The 14,930-nt window shown below is 49.9% G+C and overlaps 1 protein-coding gene across 1 annotated transcript in view; it reads right to left on the bottom strand.

Moving 5' to 3' along the window:
- The window catches only part of ci (transcriptional activator cubitus interruptus), an 82,556-nt gene extending 68,100 nt beyond the window's left edge, over window positions 1–14,456 (bottom strand). The window contains exon 1 of the mRNA XM_077627595.1: window positions 13,883–14,456. Coding sequence (XP_077483721.1) covers window positions 13,883–14,043 — 161 coding nt within the window. The 5' untranslated portion in view covers window positions 14,044–14,456. The remainder of the gene's footprint in view (window positions 1–13,882) is intronic.
- Between the last annotated feature and the right edge of the window lie 474 nt (window positions 14,457–14,930).

Genomic DNA, 14,930 nt, shown 5'->3' with positions numbered 1-14,930 from the left:
GCGCCTTTATGCAGGGGCCACCTTAAGCCGCTACGCTAATGCTATTTCCCGGCTGCGTTTTGCGCATGCGCCCTCTTCATCCGTTATTCCGCTAAGCACGCAAAAACCCGGTATACTAGAACTCTAGCGTATATCGCTTACCGCCACCGCACGCCGCCAGTGCGCATGCGCTGACTGGTCCCGACGCGGCAGGCGTGCCTGCACCTGGCGGTCACGTGGTGCCATCTGGCGCCCTAAATGCGACCTGCAAATGGGCGCTGCCTGGGCTTGGTACGCTGTAGCGGTGCGCCCTATGCCAAATGTACTTAATGTCGTGCGCACTTCGGACACGCCGCTTCGCTACATCGGCAGCTACGGTAAACGCGTGCCGCTAAATGTGCAAATGCATTGCATCATCAGGCTGACAAGCCTGTTTTCCTCGACCAGCATTTCATGCGTCCTACGCCAAAAAAACTTTGCAGCGTTCTCCTGCCGCTGCACCACAACGAAATCGGAGTGAAAGAGAAAAATAAATGCTCGGCTAAGCAGGCTCTGTAAACACATCTGTCTAAACCGCATTTTCAGCAGCGCGAGGCTCTCTTTATACCCTGCATTTTTCAATAAGCTTTTTTTTTCTGCTCCACCAGCAGTGGACGTTAGGTGAAAACAAAAAGCAAAGGACTGATGCAACTCGATAGAAAATGAGACCTAGTCAGAAGTGACGCGTGTAGCTTTTAGCCACGAAAAATACGCGCGAAAAGAAAAATCTCACAAGAGAAAGCAATTGCCAGTCGCGCCGATGATATGAATAATAGGCGCCCGCATATTACGTGTCTCTCGACGCGTAATCTTTACGTACGATCTCAAATATATGCATACAAAAACAGGCGCCGCACGGGTAGGCACTACTTCGGGAATTATCCACGCAAGAACGGAGAATTTCGAGGGCAAACGATGCGAGACGGAGATTGGAAAAACCGGCGAGGAGGAGGAGCAGGTCCCGTCGATACCCGACAGATGCTGCTCTTTCGCCATTTCGGCGATAACGCCGTGTGGGGAGTGTGTTAGCAGGCAATAGGCACGTAGCGGCGCTCTGCCCGGACAGCGACGGTATCGAAGTGACACCTTAAAAGGGCCCGGCCCACAGCGGAACCGATCCAAAGAAGAGCGGAGGGAAAGGAGGTTTCGACGCCTCCCATTGGCCGCGCTGATGAGAGCCGACGGCGCGATTGGCCGCCGCCGCTGGAGAGAAAGCCACGTTCAGAGGGAAGCCGTAAAAGCCAGACAACGATAGGGCGCCTCTCCGCAGTTGGGTGCACTCGAGAGGAATGCGGCGGCCCACAGCCAGTCCAATCCGAGAAGCGAAGATTATCTAAGCACACCAAAAACACTCCGGCAACGAACTTCGTATCATTTTTACTTAAGAGGCGCCAAGTTTTCTCTCCCGGGATTCATAAACGAAGAATCGTAAAACGAACAGTCAGCGCCGTAGATTTAAAAGGTAGCCCGAGCTCGGGGTTACGTTTTCTAGCATAGGCACAAGTGATGCGTCTACGAGGACGTAGCACCGGCAACGCTGCACGCAACTGCGACGGGGCGTTGCTCCACCGTCGCCCAGTCAGCCGCAAGGTTGGCTATCACTATCGCGGACCGGCCCGCGAAAGTCACGTAGCAAATGGCGATTCGTTGTGGGAACGTCGATACAAATCGAACTCTCCCTGTCAAATGTTCGAGCCGTGCTTTGCTTATAAAAGCCCGGAGCGGCATACTTCCGCGCGTGCTATTTTTTTCTTTTTACCTCCCGGGTCTGGATGAAGTTATTACGGCTGACTGGCGACGGCGCGAACGAGCTGCGCCGTCATCGCCGCACAGATTGAGGAGGTCGAGGCAGGGGTTAGATGGCCCTTAAAGATGGCGGCTGACAGAGCCCGCCAATTAGAGATAGTAGCAGCCGCGTCCTGAACGGCGAAGAAGCTCGCCGCCGGGTCGGAATGTTTGAATTCGAGTAAATCGGAGGCCTCGCCGAAAGCGGAGATATAAGGCAAGGATAAGGGCCCTTTTTTGTCAACGCGCGGTCTTTCGTGCTCGGGACGTCCGTTCGCAGAGGAATGGAGATCGCTTGGCGCTGGTGATTGCACGCAGGTGTATTGGCAACATGGTGCGAGCTTTGAAAGCAAAAGCGCGCCAAAATGTGTGGAAAAGAGAGCGCGCTTGCCAAGCAACGGTTGTGAGAAGTTGGCTCACAGAAGGACTGCTGTCAAAAGCGACAAAAACAACGCGTAACGGAGCAGCAAGAACCTGCTCTGGTAACGGTCGAATCAGTACGCTTGATTTGATTGCACTCCTGTTGACGATGAGAAATGGGTAACAGGTTTCTGGACAATATGGAGTCAGTATATTGTAGCGGTAGTAGCAGCAGTTAGTGCACAGATGACAGAGAGCGCGCACTTTGCGTACTCGCTAGTGCGAGCTGTTCAGGAAGAAAAAGTTGACCATATTTTAGTGTAAGACAGGGCGAACGGATAATTTGTAGCGAAAACTGGCCCCTTACTGATCCGTGTAGTATGTTCACAGGCCATGAGTAAGCAGATCTTACTGCTCCATTTCACGTTCTCGCCTTTTAGAACAAGATAACGACGCCTGGAATGCCTTTGGATACAGTGAAAGTTTTGAACACTGTCACCAAAAACAGAGATGAGGAACTAGAGTGATGCAAGGCCAAACGATATCCTAGCAAACCAAGGTCAGTGCATCGTATCCTAGAAATAAATTGTTCTTGCTTTATTTACGTTTCATTAGTGACCGTGACATTCACCACGATGACCGCAGCGAGGAGATGACGTAAGAGTAAAAAACAAATGATTCGCTCCTTTATAGTTAGCTTCTCGCCGTTCATTTGTTGAACCGAAAGAAAACACGCCCCGCTGATTCGATTACTGCTAACAGAAAAAATTTTTGGCGCCAAATCGCACAACACACAGCAAGAAAGACTGGACAGGAGCATTTAGTCTTTCTGCGTCTGTCCAGTCTTGCTGTGTTGTCCGATTTGGCGCCAAAATTTGTTTCTGTTTATATGCACCAAATAGACCCCCCAGCATGTTCTACTCGGTTACTGCTGACTGACTGCGCGCACGTGCAACTTGCGCGTAGAAGCGATGCGCTTCCACGGATAATGCGCGCAGTGACGGAACGTATAGAGTGTGTGCTACTCGGACGACATGCGGCCCCACCCCGGCCGCCTGTGTGCCGCGCGCGCGATTAGTTAGTAGCAATGAACTACGCGTGCGGGGCTTCTATATGCGGAGTATTTTTATGTCACGTATACAGTTGCAGTAATCGCTCGTGTGCAGTTACATTTCGCGCAGTGCCTGGACACTCGCATACATGCTCACTTTCTGTACTTTGTAAATAGGGTACGTACCTCTCCCTGTACCTTCTCGCTATCACTCTCCTTTGTGCTTCTGCTCGCTATCCTCTCCCTGTCCTTTTTATTTCCGCCGGCAGCACCTCGGGTGCTTAAGATATTAGATAGCAAATGCCGCGACTGCCAACAGCTTTCCCTTCCATTATTGCTTTTTTTTTTAAATAAAGCCACTACGACTCCTACTATGCACTTCCCATAAAACAACTGAATTACGACGCACAGAACACGCTCCTATCAGTGTGACCGCAATCTCGACATGCATTACTTGCTTCGCCTGTGAACGTAGCTGCACTGAGCTTTATACGCGCGCCGCACATGCATTAAAAAGAAAACACATTAACCGTACAATGCCTTAATCTTTAATGGCATCCGTACGAAGCTACACGGATTAGCTTAATGGCAATCGCAACTCATTGGCCCACGAAATGCGCACTCTCGTTACCATTTCTTAAGTGGCTCAGCGTACCATTTCGTCAAACAACACGGTATTGAGTAAGTGGTCAGTTATGATTGTTATGCCAGACATCTCTACCCGACATTCTCAACTCGGTACATGCCCTTTTTTGCCGATACACCTGACTGGCACAGCTTGTTCACATTGGCAATTTTTGACGAAAAATTGTGGTTTTGCGGTCACTTTTTGGACTCAGCGAGGAAACGTCATCCTGTGCTAAATAGATTTTACAACAAAATACAAAGAAAATATTTGGCGCTTTAAAACAGTTTCACAATTAAGAAAAAATTTACCACTTGACCGTAACGACATTCAATCAAACTAAATCTGAACTTTTGGCAGCGGTTATAAAAATCATAGAATTAAAAAACCTGTGGCATTATCATGTCTTATGAGCCTATAGTATTAGCTAATTTCCCTGTTAATGAGCGATGCATGGCGAGTTTGTCATTGGTACTGGCAAGCGTTTCTTGTTTCTGATATGCAGCGCACATACATGACACCGTTCAGGAGAGAAATCTTCACACAGTCTCACTATATAGAGATCTTGTGAAACGTGTTGAATAAAGGTTTTTAATCCTGCATCCACCTAACCCCACATCAAACTTGAGCTCGAAATCGTGCTCTGAAGAACTCAAAATGAGCAGTCGACGGAGTCAAATTCACTATTAAAACCTTTGCTCAGACGACCTCGGGACTTGTCGGAGCGCTTACCATGCCGGCCACAATGCAGCGAATGCATGCGGCTGCGGTTATGGAATTCACTCTCTGGAATTTATATCCGTAAGGCGAGTCGACATGCACGGCAACCTTACTGGTGAGATTTTTTTAGAAACAGAAACAAATCGAGAATGTCGATTGTGAAAAATACGTTCCGCAGGCGTGGCTTGCTGCGGCGAGCAGCGACGCAGAACGCGATGTGAATACGGATCTCAACTAACAAGCATACAATCATGCGTGTCATAACTTACATCCCGGACTGGTCAAAAGGAGAAATACGTTTCGCCACGGTAGGCTTACGTAACTCACGACAAGGTCATTCTTTCGCTAACGCTAATTTGCGCCACGGCGCGACTACGAGTAACTCCACGTGCTAGACAAGCCAATCAGCGTAAAAGAGCAGATTATAATTGCGCATTTGGTTCGGGATGACGTGGCTCACTGATAAACCGCACGACGTAGTATTGCTGAACTAAAGTTAAGCCAAACTACCTCACATTCTTTGTGCAGTAATACTGATATGGAACGCCCAAATGCGTACATATCTTTGCCGATGCGTGAAGTGGATCCAGATTTCTCGGTACCAGCGGTCGCGGACGGAGGTGTGTACTGCACGGTTTCAAGAGTTGACGTACAATAAACTTTAACCCAACAAAAGTTGGCACTAAGGCACGCAAGTGTAGTGGAACCCGCGTTAATTATGACCACCCCGGATTCCGTCACGTGAACGGTCATCCTATAGTGCGCCGGTGTTTTTGCATTTAACCGGAGTGGAACGCAGCAGCCCGGTTGCGAACCCGAAACTCACGCAGAGACCAGTACGCATGGATTCCGAAGTCACCAACTAAGCGCGAAGTTTTTTGTTAATTCTGTTTGGTAGAATTCGCCATTTCCGCGCGCAAAGAGAAGCAACTGGTCGAAAATGAAACGCTGGCAACCCCAGAGATGTAAGGAATTGCCGAGCGGTGGCGCCAGCTAGGAGCGGGCAGCGGCAGTTGCGTTTTTTTCATCATGGATATAAGCGACACTACATAATGAAAGTTAAGAGAAACTGGTGTCCAGCAAAGTCTGAATAAGTTCTAAGGCATTTAAGGCAGAAAAAAAAAACTATTTTTTCCCCCGCACACAGCAGCAAGAGAGGGTGGGCACGCCTTTCAATTGAACCACGAAGGACTCTTCACCAGCTATGTGTCAGTTACGATTACGCTTATCAGTTACGATTATGCTTATTGTGTAGCCAAGCGCGCCCAACATATCGTCCATTCGTCGTACAAAAATTATTCCGAAGCCATCAACGTGAAGCTTCAAGGTTTTACGGCAATAAGAAGGAGCAAAATATAAGAAAAACGATCGCAGCCCGCGTTTACTATAGTCCAATTTCATAATCGCCGAACAGCAGCACGAACCCCCGCAGTTCCGTTTAACGAAACATTTAAGGAAACATCTGCCATAGCAGTCAGTATCCGTGCGCAGTTGTACGTTTTCACTCGGGAGCGCCAAATCCAGGAGACGGCGAACTGAAGGAGAGTCTGAACATCAGCACGCGAGCGGCGCGAACTTGATTGCTTTATGTATTTTGTAAATAGTGCACAAAGCTCTCCCCTGTCCTTTCTTGCTATCGCTCCCCTCTATACTTCTCCGCGCTATCCTCTCCCTTTCCCTTTCACCTCCGCCGGTTGCAGCTCGGGTGCTTAAGATATCAGATAGCAATTGCCGCCATCCGCCGTACGCTGGAAAGAATACAAGCGGCGCTGGTAGCGACAGAACGCAGAATTAATTATTTTTTCGGCGAACCCGGACCCTCCAAACTTTTGTCCATGACTGCAAACATTGTGCGCAGGGGTGACGCACAAGTTCGATCGCCTGTCACTATACTCAATCCCAGCAGTTCCTCGCACCACTGCCAAAGCTGCGATGATTGCACAGGCAACGTTCTGACGCTGCGGAATGTAGTGCCACTATAAAATAAGCATACCAGCATATGGGACAGCGTGCTTCAAATTGTGTATGCGCCAAACTTTATTTCATATCGAGCCTTGACGTACGCTCGCTCTACGCACGCTATTTCCCGAGTTTATTGTACACGACGTTTGCATGCTCTAAGACACCTTTACCAAAATGGCGGTGCCCTTCGAAGCAGGACCCCTCGCCTCGGACTGAATTCGTCATTGTTACTGCCGTTTTCAGTACGTTCACTATAGTCGGATACAACTTCAGTCTGCAGTGAAGCTCCGCCCACATTCAGAATTCCTCCACGACAAAAAAGTAGCCCGTTGTTAAAACTTCTCTCCTCACCTAAACAATACGTTAGTCACGAGAAAAGAGTTATATGCTCTAGAATTTTGATACCTGGCTTGTTTAATCAAGTCCAACATTAAAAAGTTAACTTCGAGTACTTTTATGTGGCACCGGGTATTCGCTTCGTCTCATCTCGACTAAAACAAAAGGAATGAGAGATAAATTTGCTTTATTTTTTATTTAGAGCGATGATTCTGCACCTTCTAGTCCTAAAGAGGGGCGTCGTTCTGTTGACAAGGCTTCCCGTTCCGACAACCAGACGGCGCCACTAGGCCGAACTTATCGCTGCGTCTTTGTTTGCCTAAATGCGAATGTAATAAATGGCTTAACTTTCTGCCCTGTTGCCTCTATATAATTCTCGTTCTAAGAAGACAACTCCATCATGACAGCCCTCAATAACACGTCAAGCGTCTTTCTCATAAAAAAAAAAACGAAAATGAACCACTGTGCCGTTGACCGCGCTAAGAGCAATGGATATGCTCAGCTTTACCTCTACCTTCCCTTCCGTTTTCCCGGGTGTGGAGAGGCAGGTTTGGGTCCCGCTACCACCGGCCAACCTCTCCACTTTTACTCTCATTAAAGGTTCTCTCTCTCTCTTCATCTCCTGCTCAGCGAGAGTCAGATTCTGGCGCGGTGCTTTCTGCGTATTCGGGATTTCGGGTAACATTCGGTGGGGCAAGCTAAGGCCCGACTGTGATAGCAGCTATGCGCATTATCACTTCCGAAAGTTTTGCTCGATTGTCGGTAAATTTTCAAACCCCAACCTGCGTTCGATATCAGAGTTGCCTTAAACAGACTGTATCCTCAGGTTTCAGGTTTTTCGACTGGAACCACCAATCAACAAGGTAAATGATGAACACTTCATTGAATGACTGGAGCTAGAACTATTAAGAAACCTTAAGAAGAGCTCAAAGCACACCGCAGCACAGTGCAGTGTCCGTACGTCAAGGCGAGAGGAAATCAGTGTGCAAAGGACTACAGAATCAAAATCCAGTATATACGTATCACATTAACGCTATAGCACAGAAGTGCCGTCACGCGGGAGGTGAACCAAGGGCTTTTCCGTTTAGGCTGGACACTGCACCTCACAACAGACTCAACCTACCCCAGCAACAATTGGACAAACTTGTAGGACTGCAAAGACAACAGCTCCAAAATCAGAGTGTTCACCGCCAGACATAGGCTTTAAATAATTGGCGGCGGTTTAGCTTTGGCTAAACCTGGAGTGACGCGATAGCTACAGCTGGCCGAGTGGAACTTGGTCACGTGATCAACCACGTGACGAATCACGTGATTAGCCACAGCGCCGCGCCGCCGGCAGCTGTTCCGCAGCATGTGACCAACCACGTGACCGTGGAGGCGCAGCCACGGCGTGGCAGTGTAGCCACAGGGTGGCGGCGCCGCCACCGCCACGGCGCCGCCACGCTGTAGGCTCGAAATGCTACCGTAATGTAGCTATCGCTACAACCTGATTTACGATAGATGTCCTCTGCAAACGTTATGTTACGTAACGACATGCACGAGTTATACTTACGAAGTAGTCAACAGAGATTTAGGGTTCGAACATGTTAATTTTCAGTTGGCCCCTAATCAGAGAAAGTCCAACTTATTACACGAGCGCGAATCATAACTTCGTCCCATCGTACTAGCAGATGCCGACAGGCGGCGTTAGTAGTCTCGTCATTGCTTCATACCGATGCGCACGTACGTAGGATCGACGCATCTTTTCCTTCACGTTCTTCGGGACAAAATACGTTGCTTCTCAACGGGAAACTAAACTTATAGCAAGCTAGAATGGGAACAAGAACGCATTCGATTTCAGCCATAAACCTCGGACCACGGAATGAGAAAAACAAACATTTCGCCAGTGTGCGGAAGCCGGAATACACAGCAGCTAGGACGACTTGTACGGCTCCGGCTTTGTGATTTGGAAGGCACAGGAGTACAAAGGCGGACTAAACCATGCCTATCTGCAGCCTAACAATAAGAGTTAGGCGTCAGGAAGGGTCGAATGTCAGGACAAAGCCATATCCACACAATGCGGAGTTTTGAAGAACGGTGGAAAAAGAAGAGCCAAGGTATGAAAGGCCTCCCGAAGCCACGGCGACGATTTTTATCTGTCCCTGAGAGAATAATAATAATAATAATAATAATTGGTTTTTGGTGGAAAGGAAATGGCGCAGTATCTGTCTCATATATCGTTGGACACCTGAACCGCGCCGTAAGGGAAGGGATAAAGGAGGGAGTGACAGAATAAAGGAAGAATAGGTGCCGTAGTGGAGGGCTCCGGAATAATTTCGACCACCTGGGGATCTTTAACGTGCACTGACATCGCACAGCACACGGGCGCCTTAGCGTTTTTCCTCCATAAAAACGCAGCCGCCGCGGTCGGGTTCGAACCCGGGAACTCCGGATCAGTAGTCGAGCGCCCTAACCACTGAGCCACCGCGGCGGGGCCTGAGAGAAGGCAGGAGCTGGTTTCGGTACAACCACGGCGAGATACAGAAACGGAGGCGCGGACGCAGCTCTCTTCACCACGAGAACGGCGTCACTGATTCAAATAAGAGTTTCAGAGTGAAGTCGACAAAGTCGCTGCAAAGCAATGCGCGGAACGTGCCGCATATGAAAGAGCTATCGAAATACGCACGCCGTCAACTGCGAATGACCGAAAGGACATCGAAGCAACCGAGGCTCTCTCGGAAGAAACCTTCGAAGTCGCAAAGAAAATGCATGCAAACTCAGAGGGAATGGAAGACAAATGCTTCACTATGGGCGCACAAAGGTCATGTTTCCACGGCCATTTGTAATGCAATGGGCCACTTTTGAAATTCAACATGTGGGGTGCGGAACAGTCTACCGGCTTTAACTGAAATTTATTAAATCGTCACATTTATCGCCCCTTTTGAAAAAGAGAAGTAGTACTGCATCTCGGTCACTCACGCAGATGTAAAGCACCTGCTCTTGCGAACAGGTGCGGCGAGCTTGAGCTACTGCTTCCATCGTGTTTGCGCTAGATGCACACAACAGCCCAGCGAAGAATATGGCGACGCCCACGGAAGGCCAGAAAGAACAATATCACATTACTGTGCAGTATGGTGAAGTGCAGCTACGCATAAATTTATCGGTAACATGTAAGAGCCCGCATATATACACAGCTTAGATCGACGTCACAGCGTCCTCCATCTTTGGGTCAAGAAAGCGCGGCTGTTTTCCTAATCAGCTTGTCGCCAACATATTAATTTTTACGGCAGCGCCAGAGGCTTCGTCTAATGTCGCCTATAACAACGCGTATGGACAATAAATTTGCTTTATTTTTATTATTTAGAGTGACGATTCTGTCGCTTTTAGCCCTAAAATAATAATAATAATAATAATTGGTTTTTGGGGAAAGGAAATGGCGCAGTATCTGTCTCATATATCGTTGGACACCTGAACCGCGCCGTGAGGGAAGGGATAAAGGAGAGAGTGAAAGAAGAAAGGAAGAATAGGTGCCGTAGTGGAGGGCTGTCCGGAATAATTTCGACCACCCGGGGACATTTAACGTGCACTGACATCGCACAGTACACGGGCGCCTTAGCGTTTTTAGCCCTAAACGGAAGCGTCGATTTGTTGACAAAAATGCTTTCCGTTCTAACCACCAGATGACGTACTAGGCTGACCTTATCGTTCTGTCTCCGTTTGCATGCGCTGAACTAAAAGTACTAATGTGATCAATGGTGTAACGTCATACAAAATGCTTGCTTTTAGCGTTCGTAAGGGAGCATAGGGAGCTGGTACGTAGACGGCACCGATTTATACTTTTTTTTTCTAACCATAACTGTGCACTTCGCGATCAGACGGCTAGGCGCGGAAGAACACGCCTAATGCGCTCTACCAATTGGCTGAGGGGCCTTTGGTAGTAGTGCTGCAAGTTAGTTACGGGATGGAGTACGGAGTGTGCTGCAGCCAAAGATGGCGTCCGTGTCGTCACGATGCATGCCATCAAAAGGATGCATGTGATGACTTTCATTGGGCACGTGGTTTTAATTGAATGCGTTGTAGTGCATGGAGCGTGTTTAAACTGATTAGGAACGACTAGATGTCTTACTGCTGCTGTCTAGCATGCGACGTTTTCTTGGTTAAAGGCAATTCCGTTATGCAAAGGTCCAGCACTCCCTGAATACCAACTGCCAGCCATGTTATTATACATCGCGCGCCAGGAAAGTTCGCCATGTCTTTGCTGGGATTTGAAATGTCAGCAATACGCTAGTGCTGTTCGCGTCCTAAGCTGATCGGCCATTCGTTGCGTAGTATGTGGTATCAATGATACCGCTGACGAGACGGACCATTTGCGGAAATCTGCAAGTCAGCTTCTCGGCGAGACTTGTTTTCCTACCAAGAGGTCTCGCTCCCAGACGACACTCTCGCATTCTTTGTGGAAACGAAAAGGATCTAATTCTCCCTTCTGAGTAAACTCAGGAATGTCACCAGTTGACTTCAATAAGAGCAATCCAAAGAGTACAATGGTACCTTCTGTTGCGTTGCAGAAGAGGATAGGCAGGAAAGGAAGAATGGGCCTTTGTGCCCGTGCCCGCAGAAGTGGGCTACCTCTACACTTTCTTAAAATTTTCCGCTCAACGAATTAGACTGACCTGCACCGTCGCTCCAACTTTCACCCTTCACCCCTAGCCAGAACACCCCACGCCCCACGGGGACAAAGGCCGGCCTCCCTCCTTTTCCTGCCTTGCTGCATGCAGACAGTGCGCGATCAACCAGAATTTTCATTCGCACGACGAATGTGATAGTGTCCCCTGGGTTCGAGACCCTTTGGCTTCAAAACAAACCTTGGAGAGAAGCTGACAAACATATATTTGCAAACCGTCTATTGTTCGAGTTAGGCTTAAAACTGCAAAACGTGGCGCGTCATCGTGCATATCCCACCACGGAGAATCCTGTTAGAGTCATCACGAGGCAGCTCGTAGTTTTTGGAAGCGTCTCGGCATTGTCTAAGAATTTTTGCACGTATTACTCAGACACGAGGCCTAGCCAACAAATCTAAGCCTCATATTTCTAGCATCGCACTCAATGAAGTGAGGCGAAGACTGCGCCTGCCTTAAATTTGTTGCTCAATTCTGTGTGATTTGAGTCTATACGGCTTTGTCAGATCTTAGGATTACTAACTGTACCCATTGTTTTCCCAAATCTACCCGCCTTTATTCGGAGATGCTGCGCTGCGCATACATCGTCCACGCCATATTCTGGGTAAAAGGAGTTGTCAGTCTAGCCCGTGAACGTTTCGTGACAGACTGGCGGCGCACAAAAAAAATAGAACAGTAAAACCCATAAGCGGCCCGTGTGCAAGTAGTATATGCCGTCTGCGAATGCCTTCTCGAGCTCCACGCCTCCGCTAAGCATCGCAAACCGGTATTTCGCCTATTCGGACACGTTGAAGTGGACGGCAGATGGACCGAAGCAACAGAGAAGGAGCTCCTACGGGTACAGATCCGGCTCAAGCAAGCAGCTGAGGACAATAATCCCGGCGAAATTTGTTCCCAGAAGTGACTGGACGCCGTGACGGTGGAAACAGGAAAGTCCGAACAGACGGATCGTGTCCGTCACGTGCATGCGTTTCAGCTGCAGGCAGGACCATTCCCGCTTTCGTTAACAAAACGTTTCATGGGCGCTAGACCATCACTACGTCGAACAGGCATATAACGATGTGCTCGATATAACAAAGGAGGCCTACTGTGCGCGGTTCACCTCGTTTTCTTCATGGCCTGCAGTTGGATGACAGTGAAGGCCTCATGGCCGCTATACCCGGCATTCATAAGCTGGCGGAAAAAGAGCCAAATAATGCGCCTCGACTTCGTGCCATGACGATAGCTTGCATGAAGTTTCCAGACGACAGGCCTTGACAAAACAGAGATATAGGAATAAAGCGAGGCCCGCTGTCATTTTACAAGCGACGCTCTATGGCGAACTTTACCGATGGGACACAGCACCTGCGGAGCTGCCAGCCAAATGCTGAATATTTAGTGAAAGCCATCAGGCGTCGTCGGGGGAGGGCTCATGAAGGCTGCACAAAAGCAAATTTTATGAGAACCGCTTATTCGTAGCACGGGATCTGCGCGGCAGTAGTCATGTTGCGAACTGAGTTGAGAAGCTCTAAAAGGGCTGCCTTTGAGTGTGGTCAAGATTTTCTCGCAAGCCTCCAGTCCTGGTTAACATGCGAAAGCCATTTTGAAGCGGCACACTGCAAGCAGGACTACCATTTTATGCGGTGGATAATTACGACGAAGCTACGGCTAGGCAAAGGCGACAAGCTTATGGGACGAACACGTGCATGTTCGCAGGTTTTAACGTCAACGTGCTGCACGTGTTTTAGCTGCAGATAAATGGGTGCGGTATCGTGTGGATTAACGCACACGTAAGCATAGCTTCCACATTAACGTGATGATCTGCTCCGCAATGTCGGCGTACAAAACAGGCATAACTAGCAACATAACATACCCGCAAGACAGCAAGTTGCTGTTGTAACGAAAACTATGCGTGCCTAGTAAAATGGCGGCGAGTAGTGTCGTAATTCTAAACCTGTGCGCGATGTCAGTAGCGTTCTGGCTTTCCAGGTCCACATACAAGCTCTACTTGCACGGAAGAATGGCGCGCTAAAGGACTTGTCAACTATTCCTTGAAGCAGAATGCCTGCATAAGGAGAGTTTTGCGGGTTTTCCATAACACCGTATGAATTATGAAGGATCGTTTTCCGTTCATCTTTACGCCCACGATCAAAGGTGCTTCATAGCCAATGCGCGAAGCACATCGGCTCCTTCCAGCACAGACTATAAAGAGCAGGTGCCATGTTGTCAGATGCTGAAGCGTATCGCGATTCATAATGAGTTAGTTCCACGTGTTCACAACGTTCGCGTGCGAACACAACAGCCGCAACGTAGATGCATGACAGCACAGACGCAGGGACGTCGTCACAGGGACGATGTCGGAGACGAGGGAGCTAAAAAGCGCAGACTCACCCAGCTGCCGGGGCATGGGGGAAGGCGTGGAGCCGCGGCTCCCAGACATAGCGTCCTTCGTGCGTGCGCTGGTCCACGGGGATAGCGGCGTGCACAGCCGCGAAGGCACTGGGGAACTGCAGCGGCAGGCCCGCGGCCGCCAGACGCGGCACGTCAGACATGGGTCACCAGCTGGTGAGGCATCCTCAACGCGCACGGCACGGTGGTTTTCAAGGGGGGCCCGCAGGAGCCAAAGCACAGCCACACGCCGACGAACACTGCAAACCGGCGCGCGCGCACGGAGTAGAGATGCGCCGGACGGGAGACGGCAGAAGAGCCAGCCAGCGGGCCGCTTTCATAACAGCGGGCCCGGCGGACAGCAGCAGAGGCCGTCCCGCGCCAGCAAGCCCGGCCTGTCGTCGTCCATCGAGCCGTAATCCTCGTCGACCGTGGCAAGTATCCTGAAGCTAACAACACGGGCCGTTAACGACACGGCGGCGGGCGAAACCCGCGCAAGCGTTTTGGAGCAACAATCCGCGCACTCGGAGAGAACTGCGCGCACGTGCACTCAGCGACAGCAGGAGCAAATGAAGACGCCAAGGCGTTTCGCCGCGATGACACGCCACGGGAACGAGAGTATGCGGCTCGCTCTTTCTCGCTCTCCCCTAGCTGGAGCGCCTCCTCATCCTCCTCTTGGCTCTCTCCCGGGCGAGCAACCTCCTCGCCGATGCTTTTCCTGCCGTCGTGCGTGGCTCGGAGGAGTGGTGCCCCCTGCCTACCACCACCGCCGCCTCTCGCTTCGGCATTGCAAGGGGCTGCGATGCTAGCGGAGGGCGTCCTCCTCATGTTTTTCGCGAACTGCGAGGAGGACGTCCGCTCCCTTCCTCTCTTTTTCTGTATGACTCTATCTCGGACGGCCATGTTGGAGGGTCCTCCGTAGTACCACTTTTTACCTGGCGGAGGTAAGCAGAGAGCGCGGGCCGGCGTTTGTGGTCTAGTCATGGCGCTATGACGCGGAACGCAGTTGGGAGAACCGCGCGTTCTCCCACCGGCAAGGGTGCCTGGAAAA

This window comes from Amblyomma americanum, chromosome 6 (assembly GCF_052857255.1).
Source record: "Amblyomma americanum isolate KBUSLIRL-KWMA chromosome 6, ASM5285725v1, whole genome shotgun sequence".
Lineage (NCBI taxonomy): Eukaryota > Metazoa > Arthropoda > Arachnida > Ixodida > Ixodidae > Amblyomma > Amblyomma americanum.
Note: the sequence above shows the minus strand (reverse complement) of the source record. Positions and strands in the feature narration are given on the sequence as shown.